General features: G+C 48.1%; 1 protein-coding gene across 1 annotated transcript in view; it reads left to right on the top strand.

Annotated features, from left to right (window-relative positions):
• ITGA9 (integrin subunit alpha 9) overlaps positions 1-15,357 on the top strand; it is a 296,559-nt gene that overhangs the window by 155,247 nt on the left and 125,955 nt on the right. The window contains exon 16 of the mRNA XM_054595411.1: positions 6,853-7,002. Within this exon, the coding sequence (XP_054451386.1) occupies positions 6,853-7,002 (150 nt within the window). The remainder of the gene's footprint in view (positions 1-6,852; positions 7,003-15,357) is intronic.

Below are 15,357 nucleotides of genomic sequence, written 5' to 3'. Positions count from 1 at the left end.
GAGGGGCAGCCACACATTGATGTTCTCCTCCCTTCCCCTCTGTCTAAAAACAAATAAAATCTTTAAAATCACAGAAAAATAATAATATCCACCATTCATTGCTCACATAGTATACTAGTCATTGTGCTAGGCATTTTGTACAACTATAAATATTATATATTCTATAACATTATGAGTTCATTATTTCCTTTTGCTGTGGCTCATGTGTCTTATGTTTATTTCTGAGCTTTCGGTCCTCCTCCCTCTCCACGTTTCAATCTGGATATTTTCCGCTGACTGACCTTGTGCATCACTGCTCTTCTCTCCCGCTGCGTCCAGTTGACAGTTAAATACCTACATCATCTCTTCTCGGCACCCTGGCCCCTGTCTTCTGCTTGGCTGCCTAGTCTCACACCCATATGCTGCGGCGGGATGAACAAAGGCCTCTCAGTGAACGTGGTGTTCAGTGTCAGACTCACCTCCACGTTCTCCCTTTCCCCATGGGGTCTTAGCTCTCATGTCCTGGCCTCCTTAGCCCTGAGCTTTACGTTTTATCTAAGCCTCGTACGGCTGCCAGAAACCCAGCTCAGAAACTTGAGAACTCAGCCTGTTAGCCACGACTTCACGTTCTGTTTCTGTGCCTCTCATTCCACACGCTGACAAATCTTTAAATAGCTTGGTTGGCGGGGGGCTGGGGGGTGCGGGGGGAGTGCTGCTCCATGCTGGGCTCAGCTCAGTGGTCCATCCTTCTCTTTGGCACCCTAGACTCTGAAGTGCTGGCGGTCTTGATAATCCAGTCCCCAGATACCTTTAAACAAGTGTATGTGTGCGTGTGTGTTCGTTCCAGCTCTGCGAGTCATTCTGGGAGGGCGGATCTTCAATGCTGTTCGATTATTACTAGAAATGCAAAGTCCTCAGTTTGCTCTTAACAAATCTTCAAGCTTACGAGGATGGTGAGCTCGTCTATGGCATTTTAACTGCCATTCTAACCGATATGATCAGAGAGATAAAGGGTGTTTCACTTTTGAAGATCTCTCATTTTTAGGCATGCCAGCAAGGTGATCGTAGGCAGAAGCAGAGTTGGATGTGGAGAGCAGAGGAATAGTGAGAAATGACCCAGGATGGAAGAGGGGGAAAATCATGTTTGGAAAAAGAAAAATTGCTGAGGCCTCTTAAAAAAAACACACACACACAAAGGTTTTTCTTTTTTCCTCTCCAAACCAATTGCCTGGCCTAACGCTAATGGCTTATTTGCCGCCCTTCTGTGTTATTTGCCAGTTTAAAGTGAAGCCAACCCTTCCTGTTTTCATTTTGTTTAGCCCTGTAGTTGCTAGTTAGCTCAGGAAGCTGAAAACACTTCATCGCTTAGAGAAAAGCAGCTGGAAGGTAGGTTTCTAATTCACGTGGCTGGTCAGGGGGGTGCACGGTGCCCAGGTGCCGCTTATTTAGGGTTATACAGTGGAGGGAGGGTTGGCGTCTGGTCATCCTGGGTGTTTGTCCCAAATAGGGGTGCAGACCTTCCTTTGGCCAGGTAGATGGGGTCTTGGGACCTGACGCTACTTAGACTGAGCAGTAAAAGTTCCCTGGTTACACAACATAAAGGAGACAAAAGACTTTGGGGTTTCTGATTCTGACAGCTGCCTAGATGCCCAGGACAACAGGGCAGAGTGTCCCTTCTTCCTCTAGTAGAAATCCTTGTGTAGGTAGCATTTCCTTGTCATGGGCTTCCTTTCTGAGTTCCTTTTGTTTCGTTTTCAGAGCAAGGTAACTAATGCGAAGGAAAAGCCTGAGGCATGTTTCCCCAGCTTCTCACTCCCTCTTGTCTGCAAAGGCCCTGGAGTCCTTTCTAAGGGCCGCAAGAGAGTATGTCTGCAGGAGTGGTGAGCTGAAGAAGGAGGGGGACATGGTACACAGGAGGGCAAAGCCTGTCCCTGGGAAGAGGGCCAGACCAGCTCATGGTACAGTCAGAGGACTCATAGGCACAGCCATCCTAGGGAAGGTCAGCCCTGCACATTGGGCCAGGGAACTCCTTTGTGGAAGGAGAAAAGGGAGCATGGAATTTCAGGCCCAAATCTGTATATTTGAGGACCTTTCTTGGGGTGTTAGAGTTTGGAGACAGGAAGGGAACTTCTGTGCTGTAACAAGCTCAGTGTGTCCACACTTAAACCCCCGGCCCACCTGTTCCTTTTCCTGACACCCCATGATATTAAGTGGCACTCGTTTGTCGACTCTCCCTAAGCCAAACCAGGGTGTATCTTTCATGACCCTTTCTCATCCCCCACATCAAGTTACCAACTCCTGCCATCTCTTCCTCCTAATTCTCCCCCCGCCCCACCCCCACCCAACTCCTGTTTTCTCCATCCCCACTGCTGGGCCCTGGCCCAGGCCCTCACGATGTCTGTCCCCCGAGCCCCAGTGGCAGCCTCCTCCCTAGCCTGCCTGTCCCCAGGCCTGCCCCCCACCGTGCATTTCCATGCTATTGCTAGAGGGGTCTTCGTAGAACACAGCGCCCTCCAGTTTCCTTCCTGGCTTCCCTGCCATCATCCTCGCCCTGATTAACCCAAGAAACCAAATAAATTTCTCTGTAACATAGCTCCTAGTATCACCTGGCCCCCTTCCCGGTTCTCCCTAGATTTTAGGATGCAGTCACCCCAACCTGTAAGCCCCCCTGAGACCTGGTCTCTGCTCAGCCTCCTCTCCCCTCACTCTGGCCCACAAGCCCAACTCCCCCTCCTTTGGGAATCCCATGCAATCCACTGGACGCCCCTGTGCCCCCTCTGCCCTGCTAGACAGCCCCATGCCTCCCACCAGCTCTCTGTCTAATCTCCTGTCTTATGACTGAGCCCAGCACACCTCCTCTGGGAAGCCCGCCCGCCCTCAGGCTGAATTGGGCCTCCCTCATGTGTGCCCCCAAAGCCACCTCTGTCCTTGTGCCTTTGGCACTAGATTGTCACTGCTTGCCTGTTTCCCCTGAAAGCCTTTCCTCGCTGCGTCTCTCGGGCCCAGCACGCTGCCTGGCATAAAGTAAGCACCCAATAAACTTCAATTTGAGCATACGTTAAGTTCCCTATAAAACCTCAGCCGCCGCGCGTTCTGCCACCAGCCTGGGTGTTCTTCTCTGGGAGGCCCCTTCGGTTTTCACAACAGGAGGCTCCCATAGATTTTCAGCAGGAAAATCAAAATTGTTGCCTTGCAGCCTGTCGGCATTACGTGTTCGTTCAACTGTAGAAGCCTCAGTTTGTAGTGGTGATTTTTTTTTTTTTTTTTTACCCCAGCAGTAAAATTTCTGCAATTACGGTCTACGCCAGAACCCTGAGCCTCCTTCTCTACCCTCAGGAGTTCCTCCACTTAATTGCAGTGCTGAGCTGAGGGAAGACGCCCTTCCAGAAATGAGATGGAAACCACTAACTGTGGCCACTGCCTTTCCTTTGTAGCCGGGGTAACAGTGTGGGGAGGAGGGGCTGTCCTGTGGGGTGTTGGCTTTTTTCTAACGGCTGCCCCCTCCTCTGCCTCCGCCCACGGCTCAGTGTGGTTTGGATCCCTTCTGCCCAGAGCTACTGGGACGTGTAACGAGAAACTGGTTTTCAGACTCGAAGCTGAAACAGGTTGATGCATTCAGGGCCGGAGCGCAGCATCTACGCCCCACGATGTCAAAACTCGTCCCAAGGAAGCGATGCCGCGTCTGAGGTTTCCCTCCACGGTGGTCGTGGCTGGAACGGCTGCACATTTAGCCCTCACTTCTAGCCTGTTTCTTAGTTGTCATTTATTTACATTCTTACTTGTGAGAGAACCATTCCCACTGCGAGCCCCCTTCTGTAGCTCCTTAAGTAAACAGGTAATTTTTAAGGGTGATGTTAGAAACTAAAGCAGGTGGGATCATTTTTAAATAGCATTCTGTGGACTTCAGGGAATGTTGTTTTGCTTCAGGTGCTAAGAATAAGCCTGGTTCCACCCCTTACCAGCTTTAGGACGACGCACAATTTATTTGAGCTCCTGAACCTCTGTTACGTCATCTATAAAATAGGAGCAGTAACCTACCAGCTCAGGTGGATTAAGTAAGAAAACATCTCTGGAGTACATTTGGTAGCCAGGAAATATTAAGTTACTTCTGTCACTCCTACCCCCATAATCAGCCTTTCCCCCAAGAATAACAACATTACACCTGGGCCTGTGTGTGTGGCTCAGTTGGTGGGAACGTTGTCCCACACACCAGGAGGCCGGGGGTTTGCGTCCCCATCAGGGCACATACCTAGATTGCAGGTTCGATTCCCAGTCGGGCGCAAATGGGAGGCAACCCTTTGATGTTTCTCTATCACATCGACATCTCTCTCTCTTTTTAAAATCAATAAATGTATTTTTAAAAATTAAAAAAGAATAACAACATCACAACTGACTGACTTCAACATGAAGGATGAAGGATTTAATCCTCACTGAGGATATGTTTCTTGATTTTAGAGAGAGGAAGGGGGAGAGAAAGAGAAAGATGGAGAAACATCAATGTAAGAGAGAAACATTGATTAGTTGCCTCCCATTGGCTCCCTCGACCAGGGATCGAACCCTGCAACGGTGCACGGGTAGTGTTCCAACCAGCTGAGCCTCGCAGCCAGCACTCAACATGAAGGGTTTAAATGCAAACACTTAAAATAACCAACCTTAAAGAAACACTAAAGCATGTATTGGTAAAAACATGAAAATTGTGCTTATTCATTCTTCTCCACACCCCTGACAATCTTTAAATCCTGCTTAGTGGAGTCAGCAGGCAGAGGGGATCTGGATCCTAGGTGTGTGTTTTGCTCCTGGAAAGGGCATGGGTATTAAAGATCTGTTCCTAAAAGCCGAAGTTCAAGAGAATTTTCTAGAAGCAGTTTATCCAGAGTCTCCCCCCTCACTCCCCTGAGGAGGTCCTATATTATAGTTTGCTGAATAGTTGCTTTTCTGAACAGAAATATACATCATCTGCTGGTCACCCTGGAGTCGCAGGTGCCCCTGTGCCCTGTCCCCCATGCCCCACAGCTCGGCAGCCACAGGTGCAGCCATTTCTGTCCCCCGCTCCTGCCACCCTGGCTCTGACCAATCTCCTCTCCTGAGCTGCCCCTGGAGCTTCCTGCTCTGCCCTCCAGTGTCCCTGAGTTGTTCTACCCAACACCCATGGCCCAGGAGCTCTGAGCAAACACAAGGTTCCAGCCCCCAAAACTTGGGCCTGCCCTACTCTTTCTCAAAGGTAATTGCAGTAAAAACAGATACAACAAATAAAACAATAAAAACCCTCTTTAACTTTGTTTAACCGGGTATTCTCTCCTCCTCCCCCCAACTTAGCTGATCACAGACCCGTTTATCTACCTCCCTTCTGGGGAACTGAGCGTCAAAGAACCCATCCTGGAGGATGCAAATGGGCGGCCACGCCGCTGTCTGTTAGAGCAGCTTTGAACCCATATGTTGGTGGGCAAGGACATCCATCGTAATGTGCTGTGTGCTGTTAAAAAGGAGCTGGCACAGCTCTAGGTACTGACATGGAACCATCTCCAGGGGTCGTGCTGAGCTAAGAAGGCAGAGGGTGTGATGAGCTACCAATTGTCCGCATGTGCTCAGACTGGACAAATACCCGAAACCTGGCAGGCTGGCCTGCCCAGGAGAGGGACACCAAGTGTCAGGGAGGGCGGGGTAGGAGCAAACCTCTCACTGTGTGCTTCATGGAAGCTTTAGAACTTTCTGTTGTTTTGAATGCAGCACTGATCTACTCCAAACGTCACACGAGGGTAGTACCAAGTGCTTGGCTCTGTGGTTGGCCGCTGCCTGCCCACCCAGCTTCCCTCATGCCCTGACTGGGCCAGCCCTGCCTTCCTGCAGGCTCCCTCCCCAACCCCCGCCTCTCCTGTGACAGGAGCAACGGGGACTTGGCTCACTGTGCCACTTCTCAGACTTGCTCTGCCTCCCCCAGAAGCCTACCTCCCACAGAGCATCCCGGCCTGGAATGTAGGACTTCCTACCCTTTACTTCTCTTCTAACTCTCAACTTGTGAGCCTGGGGGACCCACAGTCCCTGGGAGACCATGTCACCCTGTACAGAAAAGCCAAGAACTCCAGGGCTGAACAGATGTGATCCACAATCCCTATTAGCCTTGTGCCCTGGGACACTTAGCTGTGCACCTTTATTTTCCTTTTACTGTACAGTGGAGGATAAGAGGCCCCAGCTCACAGGGTTTGCATGTTGCTCATCCCTCTGGAGCACCTAGCACGGAGTTTGGCATCTCAGAGGTGTTCTTTGTAAGTTTGCTTTCTTCCCTTCCCTTCCTCTGTTTTCCTGACATGACTGTCAACCTGTATCGTTCCCTTGGGTCTTGAAGTCCTTGGGTTCCAAAGGAAAGAACACAAGGCCAGGAGTCAGGCTTTTATTCCAGCTCCACTGCTGACGAGCTCTGGGAAGACGCCGAGCCCCTCAGTGCCCTTTTCTAACACAAACTCCATATTTATCTCAACGCAGAAGAGCTTTGATCACCCCAATAGCACGAACGCGAAGGGTTAGCACTGCAGGGTGCATGCAGATGCTCTCCTGCCCGCCAACGAGCTTGTAAGAATATTTGGAAGATGAGTAAGGTAATGTCTTCCATATGCTAAGGAGAAGATGATGCAGCACCACGCAAGGTAGAGTAGAGGAGCCCCCAGTCATTAGCAGAGTGACCCAGGACAAGATCTTAATTGTTCTTGACCTCCGTGACCTCATCAAAAGCACAAAAATAATGAACTCCCACCTCACAGGGGTGGCTGTGAGGATCATGTGAGGCAGCACATGTGGAAGGCCTTTCTAAACCGGGAAATGCTCTACAAACATCAGCCCGTATTAGCAGTTCACGCGCTTGTTTGTTTATTGTTGCAGCGGAGGGTGCAGGACGTCATCAGTCCCATCGTGTTTGAAGCCGCCTATAGCCTGGCCGAGCATGTGACTGGAGAGGAGGAGAGGGAACTGCCAGCTCTGACGCCGGTGCTCCGCTGGAAAAAGGGACAGAAGATTGCCCAGAAGAATCAGGTCAGAACCTTAAGGCCCGCAGCCGGGATCGGGGGGCTGGTGTATGTGGCAGGAGTCACGGCCCTCGCTGCCTGGGGGACCGAGGCCAAGGCACACCCGCTCTGGGGGCTCCTTTCCTTGATCCGCAAAATGATGAATTCGATGATTTTGGGTGTCGCTTCTAACAAGCACATGATTTAAAGACATTGAGGCTATTCTAAGCAATTAGGAAATTATAATCCCTTTGCAGCCATGAACTGGCTACTTGACCCCTGAACGTGTGCCCTGTTCCTAAACTGTTTCTAGAGCTTAGATCAGGACATTGTAGGTACTCAATCAGTTGTTTTATGGTGGCGGAGCGAGTGAGGTGGAGAAGCAAGAACTTCATCTTGCTAGGATTGGTGGTTGAACGGAAAATGCCCGGCCCAAATGTCTCTGGAAGCCAGAGCACTGAGTGCAGGGGGCCACCGACCCTGTCCGCCTGCAGCAGATTCTGCGATGTGCTGCGAAGGAGCTGCAGAGTGAGGTTGGGTGCAGGCCGTATGAGCCACACAGGGCCAGAGTGAGCCTGTGAGTCGGTTCTGGGCAGCAGCTCTGGCCTGTCTGCCCCGAGCCATCTGGAGCTGTGCAGTGCTGACTACTAATCAGGAAATATGCGAGGCATCTGTGCTCCCACGCCTGTTTTAAATCTTTCCTTAACACCCGAGATCGTCACAGGACCAGGACGCTGGGGAAGGGCAGGCACAATTGTCCTTTTGGCTAAACCAGGCTCTTGTGCAGGGAAAGGGCAAAGCTGTGGGACCACCCGCCAGCTCCACCCTCCATGGTCCTTTGACTCTTCTGAGCTTATGGGAAACAAGCAGATCAGCGACCCTCACCTTGCACATTAGGGTTGTAAACAGAACCACAGTGCGGTATGAGGGTTTTAAGATGTCTAGCCAGATGTTCGGTTAAGTGGTGATTTTCTTTTTTTACAAAATCGTATCTGTTTTCTCCCAAAGTCTCTCCCATGTGGTCTTGGATCTGGTTCCCCAGAAACAGAGCCTGAGACAGGATCTCCCATGTGACAGGTGGGAGCACCTGGTCACATGAGGCTGTGGTCTTGGGAGAAACCTAGGAGGGAAGGGGCTGAGCAAGGATGTGGTTGTAGCTCAGGTCTAGCCTTGGCCTGAGGTAGGAAACTCTGGAGCATAAGTTACAGCAGAGTTGTCCTCTGCTTGAAGTACAGGGTTGGCCTTTGCTACCCCGTATTAGCCAGCCATCGGCTGGCTGCGGGCATGGTAGCAGAGTATAACCCTCCTTGAAGGAGACCCCCTTTGGCTGAAGGATACTGATGTGAGCCATTCACTACCTTCACTCACATCATCTGTGGGGATGGGGCAGCCACTGTGAAGGGACGTGGACGAGGCTCATGGTGCCCACTGTCCATATACACAGAGCCTATAAGTGACACTGCCTTTTTGAATGAACCTCTTTCAAAACACAAGTGCCTTGGAGGAGGCCAGTATGTCCTGCTGGTCATTGATACTTGGAGAAAACTCTGGGGGAATGAGGAGAAAGACCAGGGGAACACTGGGGGTTGGGGGGGGGGCAAGTGGAGGAGTTGGCGTAAGTAGGGAGAGGAAGGAAGATTAGATGAAGAGGCAGGGCAGGAAGCCGATGACCTCTCTCTTGACTGAGAAGGAGAGATGGGTATCATCTCCCAACAGTGAAGTGGGGGGAAAGAGATCAGCCTGCAGACTCAGTAAATTTCCAGGCAACTATTCCCCTCATCTTAGTATTACTCTGCTCCCTAAGGCGGACTCTTGGCGTCCTAATAAACTTGGGTTACGGGCGTGGTCCAAATCAGGGGAGTCATTTCAGGGTGCCGGCTGCTTGTTGTGTCTCTGAAATGGCCTTGGGGAGGCAGCCAGCTGCATTGTTCAGCATCTCGCTTCCCTGGGCACGCCTTCCGCAGTGAAACCGCCTCTCCCTTCTCCAGATCCACCAGTGGCCCAGAGCAGGCTGCCTTTAGTGAAGAGCATCCTACAGCCTTTACTGAGAGACCAGTATGAAAATGTTATTCTTACTTACTTCTGTGGAAGAATGTTGCTCTATACACAGAGCCTGGGTGCCCATCTACCTGCGGACCCAGAGAGGCAGCAGCCACGGTCCAACCAGCAGTTAGTTATAGAGGCTGAAATGGGGCTGGGGGGTTAAGTGAAGGTTGGCGTGTGGAAGAGTTGCCCTTCCACCCCTTATCCTGCCCTTATTCAGGTGTGCTGAATAGCAAGCAACCAGGCATTCTCTTCTCTAAAGAACTGAATAACAGCTTGAGAGAGTGTGGGGTAGGATGGTTCCCCAGAGGAAAGCCTTCCTTCTGGCACTTCTCCAAACTGCAAGAGCTCGCTTCCACACCCACCACCACCCACCCAAACACTCCCACAGATTTTCCAATCAACTCCTTTATCGCATCTTAAATATGAATGAATAATCAAGGAAAGCTGAGATTGGGGGGAAATGTGGTTCATGAAAAAAATAATACGTAAACCTACAGAATAACTGATTAGAAGGAAATAAACTATTCAGGGAATAGAAGCAATTATAAAAATTTAAAACCAACAAACTATGTAATAAACATAAGGAGATTTAAGAATATATTCCACCTATTATAAAATGATTGAGGTTCTATTTCTTTTCAAAGAGAAGAATCAGAGAACAAGGAAGGCGTTCTTGAAAATTAATAATGTGGTTGCAAAGCCAAGAATTTAATAGAAAGATTAGAAGGTAATGGTAAGAAATCGCCCATTAAGCAGAGACCAAAAAAAGAAAAAAAAAAAATAGAAGAGCATAAAGGATTAATCGACAAGGTCCTATATCCAAGTAATTGGAATATCAGGAAAAGCAAATAGAAAAATGAAGAAATTATAAGACAGATAATGGAATAAAAATTTTCCAGTGTTAAAGAGATTCTTTTTGTTAATTTAAAGAGCCCACCAACTTACAATCAAGATAAACCAAAAATATCCTAGATATATCATTTTGAAATATTACTACTCCTAAAATATAAGGAGAGTTCTAAATGCTTCCGGGATGATGATATTGAGGAACATATATCAGCTTACAACAGAGTTAGAGTCATACTGTGTAGTCCATTAGACTCCTTATGAGCAAGATTGGAAGCTAGTATCTGGTTAAATAAGGGCTTCAAAGTTCTGAAAGTGGTTTGGCAACTAGAATTTCATGTATAGCCTAAGAGTCAAGTATGAGGTCAAAATAATTTTTCAGACAAGCAAGGACCCAGAAAGTTTACCTCTCTGGTAACCCTTCCAAGGAAATGACCTGAGATGTGCTCTAACAAAACACGGAAGACAAGTAGAAGGAGCAAGATGTGGGATACAAGAAACTATGGAATTAACTCCCAGAAGTCTAATGACAAAAATTCAGACTACAACTGTGCAGCAAGTCTGAAAAAACAGTTGGTCTATTTAGAACAGGGGGTCAATGAGTTTCAAGAAGAATGAGGCCAGCAATAGAATGACAAGAAAGTATAAAATATTCAGGATACAGTGTTGATAAAATGTATTTTTTTATGGGTAAAAAAATAAAGGCAATCAAAAACTCCCAGAAAAAAATAGAAATATGGTCAATATGTCATAGTTTAAATATAAAACAAATTACAATGTGGTAGAATTTTAAGCAAGAAGAGTACAAGGAAGAGAAGGACCTTGATACTAGAAGTATTCTCCCTTAAGTAAGAGTTGAGCATTTTAGGAGTTTAATTTTGAACCTGTAAAGAAAGTAATGTAATCATGGCGTTCTTATTGGTTCTACTGTGAACAGTAATCATGTAATTATATGAACAGTAAACAATCTATCAGTTTTCAGTATTTACAGTCAATCCCATACACTGTGGTTGTCGTATAAATTGTAAATGCCAAGAAATATGATTGTATAGAGGTAAAAATAGAATCAAAGAAGTTCTCTCAATATCTTAATTTTTGAAGTCAGTGAGCCAAGAGATATGATGAAATTCGCTGAAATAAGAAATAGCTGCTTGTTACTTAAAATTGCAGAGGTCACCGGTAGAGCAGTGCTGCTTAAAGTGTGGTCATGGAATCGGCAGCGTCAGCCTCTCTTGGGATCTTAGGAGAAATGAAAATTCTCGGGCTCCGTCCCAGACCCATTGAATTAGGTGCTCAGGGGGTATGTCTCAGCAGGCTGTTTGAACATTCTGACCAGGTGATCTGATGCAGCTAATACTTGAGAATCACTGCAGTAGAGGAGCTAAGAGTAATGATTTGCCTGTAAAATGGGAGGGGGCCAGGATGTAAGTAAGATAAATTCTTGTCTATCATGCCAGGAATTCTGTAAGATAATGTCTAAATCTGGTGAATCAAGAAGGAGTGATATCAGCATATTTTTTAGAGGTACAGAAATAATCATCAAAAGGAGCATATGGTGGACACGGTAATAGTGGAGACCAGGACTCAGTAGAGAAGTGGATGGTAGGGGGTGGGCACGGGTGTCATTATTATTACTTTAACCATGTGATTCTTTGCCTGAAATTAACATGCAAGTATTTTTCTTACACTGTCCTTAGCTTGGGAAGATTGTCCAGGAGCCTGAGAAAAAATCTGGGAAAGTGATCCTTGCTTATTCTCCTTTTCCTGATTAACAGTTTCTTTTTTCAAAAAGATAATTTAGTTACCTTCCTCCATCTGTCTTCCAGATGTTGGCTCAGTTTGAGGGAAGAGAGGTTCTGAGAGTGAGAGTGAGGCCCACCCCAGGGAGCAGAGCCGATGTCCAACCTTTGTGTGCATATACAATAACGCCACAGAGCGCATTTCGCTTCTTTCATTGGATAACACTGGGACTTAAATGCCTTCATTTCTTCAACTAAAAGGCACTGAGCCCATGTTGGTGCACAGGACTGTACCATGGAGTGCGTTAAATCCTGGTGGTCTTGTAGAATCAGGGCCTGCCCCCATTGAGGGTCTTTGTCCAGGTCGGGTAGCTGCACAGACAGTGCATATGACATGGAGACAGTGACCGGAGCATGTTAAGTACAGGCTGACTGAGGGTCCCAGGCTTTTTGCAGTGAGTGGGAGTGAGCGAGACGAGCAGCAGGCCAGGCCTTCCTTCTGCGGGGGGAAGAACAGCCTTGGGAGTGTGGACTCTGACGTAGGTGCTCGACTGTGTGAGCGGGTAGTGGGGTTGCCACTGCTGCTGAGAATGGATTGGGATTCTGGGCGCTCTGGGAATAGTGGAACTCCTCCGTAAGACGTTCAGCCTGATGAGCATCTTTCACCTGAAAATTTTAAAGAAAAGCGGAAACCTGCCTTTGTCTCCTTGGGGAACATTTGATTGAAAAAAAATAAAATAAAACAGAAACAAAAAACACCAAACTTACTTTATCTATTAACCAGAATATTTAAAAGGATTATAAATCCAAGAGCAACTCAATCATTTGAGTGTTCACTGCATGTTAAGACCTTGATAAAAAGGTAGATAACACATTGCTGCTTTAGCGGACATACCTACGCAACACGCCATTTAGTGGACTTACCTACACAACAGTACACATGTGCATGTATGAATTTCCTTTTTGAAAACCAAATGGAGGAAAGACAGCTGGTGAAAGCCATTGGCTAGGTAGGGAATACTCCCTTTGCCATCTTTCAAGTGAAAAGTGAGCTATTTGACTCTAGTATTCACTTTTAACCACGTTGAAGCCATAATATTTGGACCTCCGTTGTGCTAGAAGTCACTGCCCTCTGTTCCTCCCACCCCAAACCCCTTAATACCCAGTAGGTGAGCATATAGCCTATTGCCTGTGAAAACCTACTGTTTGTTCAGCCTGGATATGAGGTAGTACTTTCCAGGCTGAAGTGTCCAACCAGCTTAAAACGCTGTTATTTACAGCTCTGAGGTTTATTTTCATTATCATGTATAAAGTCTCTGCAGTAGGATGGAAAAGCTGGGGGCCGGGAGGGGAGGAAGAAGGGAGAGTCAGTAACTCCAGATATCAGACAGCTATCAGGGGGCATCCTGTCTGGGGGGTGCAGACTATGCACCTGGATTCAGGGGAGCAGTTTGGCCCAGCAGAGGAGAAGAGGTGTTAGAGGAAGAAGTTTCCACCGCTTCCCATCTCAATTTCAACCAGAGCAACCCTAGTTTTATAGGCGCCAGCTTCTGGGTAATCTTTTCAGAAAGGGCACCGTGGTGAAATATGCGTGAAAACCACCTCACTTTCAAGTACTTGTGAGGGAAACAAGTAGTTCAGACTTCTCGCCAGAGAAGTCTGGCTTGGTCTCTGTGTCTCAGGCTTCCCCTCCCAGGTTAACCCCACAAGCAAAGGAGAGAGACCTCCCGCCTCTCAAAGGCTGAGCTGTATCCTCCAGCGACCTGTTGAGTTTGCAAAATTTCTTCTTCAGCATTAGGCTTTATCTTTGCAATTTATGGAAAAGGTATGTTCTGGCCCCCCCCAAACCCTTTTTAAAAGAAAATAGTGTCTTTTCCCCAAAATCTACAAGCCCATTGGGTTTTTTTCTGCATTGCCCTGTTTTACTGAAAACCTAGTCTGCAAACGCACGCGCGTGCGTGCGTGCGTGCGTGCGTGTGAATGAGAGCTCACACCTAATGGAGAGTCTCTGGCTGGGGATGCAGCATGAGCCCTCCCCTTGTTATCTTCTGAGATGGTTTGGGGAATCAAAGGCAAGGCACTGCTACCCAGGCTGAACCCGGGGCCCCATGGAGATGATGTTCTTGCAGGTGGGTAGAGGGAGAAGCCTTGCGGGCCTGCTCTATTTTTAGGGTCACCTTTCTCACTGTTACCAGACTCTGGCTCAGCAGCCTTTAGGGTCGCTGCTGGCACAGTTTTCTGTCACTCCGGCAGCACCAGCCCCTTCATCTGAACTTGTTGGTCCTGTTTTCTGCCTCTTGTGACTAATTAATAGCAATTTAGAAAGAGTAAAGCTACTATCACCAAGTCCAAGAAACTGACTCTCCTCTGGACATGACAGCTGGAAAAGGTGAAGAATCCTACTTCCCGTTAGGTCAGACAGGAAGATTTTTTTCCAGTGCAGGTTTGGGTCAGAGAAATGGCTGCTCCCAGGCTGGAGCACCTGGTGAGGAAGCCAGGCTGTCTCCCTTGCCTGTGGAGCGGACGACACGCGCAAGGAAGAGCCCGTCGCCAGGGCCACAGCTGGGTCTTGCAGGGCCTGAAGCTTACAGTCTGGGTGCAGAGATGCTCTTGAAGAAGAAAAAAAAGTGAAGTTGTGAGTACAAAGTTAGGGACAAGGCATGTCCATGAGGGGCCTTCAGACTTCTGTTCCATTAATGTGGTAGGAAGGCTACTTTTACCTAACCTCAAAAAGCCGCCTTCGCACCCACTTCCTCCTGTTTTCTCCTTGGTTGAGGTGGCAGAGAAAGCACAAATGTCTTAAATTGAAATCTCCTGGAAACTTGGCGCTCTCCTTGCCCCCGGCAGTGTCCAAAAAAACATGGGAATTTTCTCTCTTTGCCCAAGACTTCCTTGAGTTCTCCCCCACAATCAAAGCAGGGAATGTTGGCTGGGACATTTTATTCTTTTGGAAATAGGACACACGAATATGAATTTCCATAGGCAGCATTGCTCCATCTGGCCAGCTCTAGACTGCCCGTTGGCCAGCAAGCTTGCTGGAGTCCACATTAGCGCTCTGAGAGGCCGCCTGGACTTACCCTTTGAGATGGGATTGGATCACCTGGAACTATGTTTGGGGGCAGAGGGGGTAATGATTAAAAAGCTTAATAGTGAATAAATTACAACTGAAAAATGGCAGCAGGCTTTTCTCTTCAAAATCCTTCTGAAACCCTCAAAGCCAACAACAAGGAAGAGTCTGTCAGCATGAGACAGGGAGCCTGCTGTCCATAGATAGGAGCCACCAAAGAGGATGACAGCAGATCGAGGGAGAGAGGAGCCTGCTGTGTACCACAGAGAGAAGACAACTGTCATTCCTCCCAAAAGGCTGCTTCTCCTGGCCGACCCCCACAGATAGGCCCAGCTCAGGCCCCTCCACAAGCCCTCTGGAAAGATGTAGGGTTCGGCACACAAGCCTTAGGCTCCAGCACTGGGTGGGGCTTTGGCTGTCTAGGCCCAGTCTTTTGATTGATTGATTGACTTTAGATAGGGAAAGGAAGGGAGGGGGAGAGGGAGGGAAGAGGAGAGAAAGAGGGAGAGGGAGAGAGAGGGAGAGAGACCTCGATTTGTTTTTCCACTTATTTATGCATCCACTGGTTGATTCTTGTATCTGTCCTGACCAGAGGTCAAACCTGCGACCTTGGCGCATCAGGATGATGCTTTAATCAACTGAACTGCCTGGCCAGGACCTCAAGGCTCAGAATTAGTTAAAAAGG

The sequence above is a fragment of the Pteronotus mesoamericanus genome, unplaced genomic scaffold, assembly GCF_021234165.1.
Source record: "Pteronotus mesoamericanus isolate MK-2021 breed Mesoamerican mustached bat unplaced genomic scaffold, CSHL_Meso_final scaffold_54, whole genome shotgun sequence".
Lineage (NCBI taxonomy): Eukaryota > Metazoa > Chordata > Mammalia > Chiroptera > Mormoopidae > Pteronotus > Pteronotus mesoamericanus.
The sequence above is the reverse complement of the archived record's forward strand: the minus strand, read 5'-3'. Positions and strand labels throughout refer to the sequence as shown.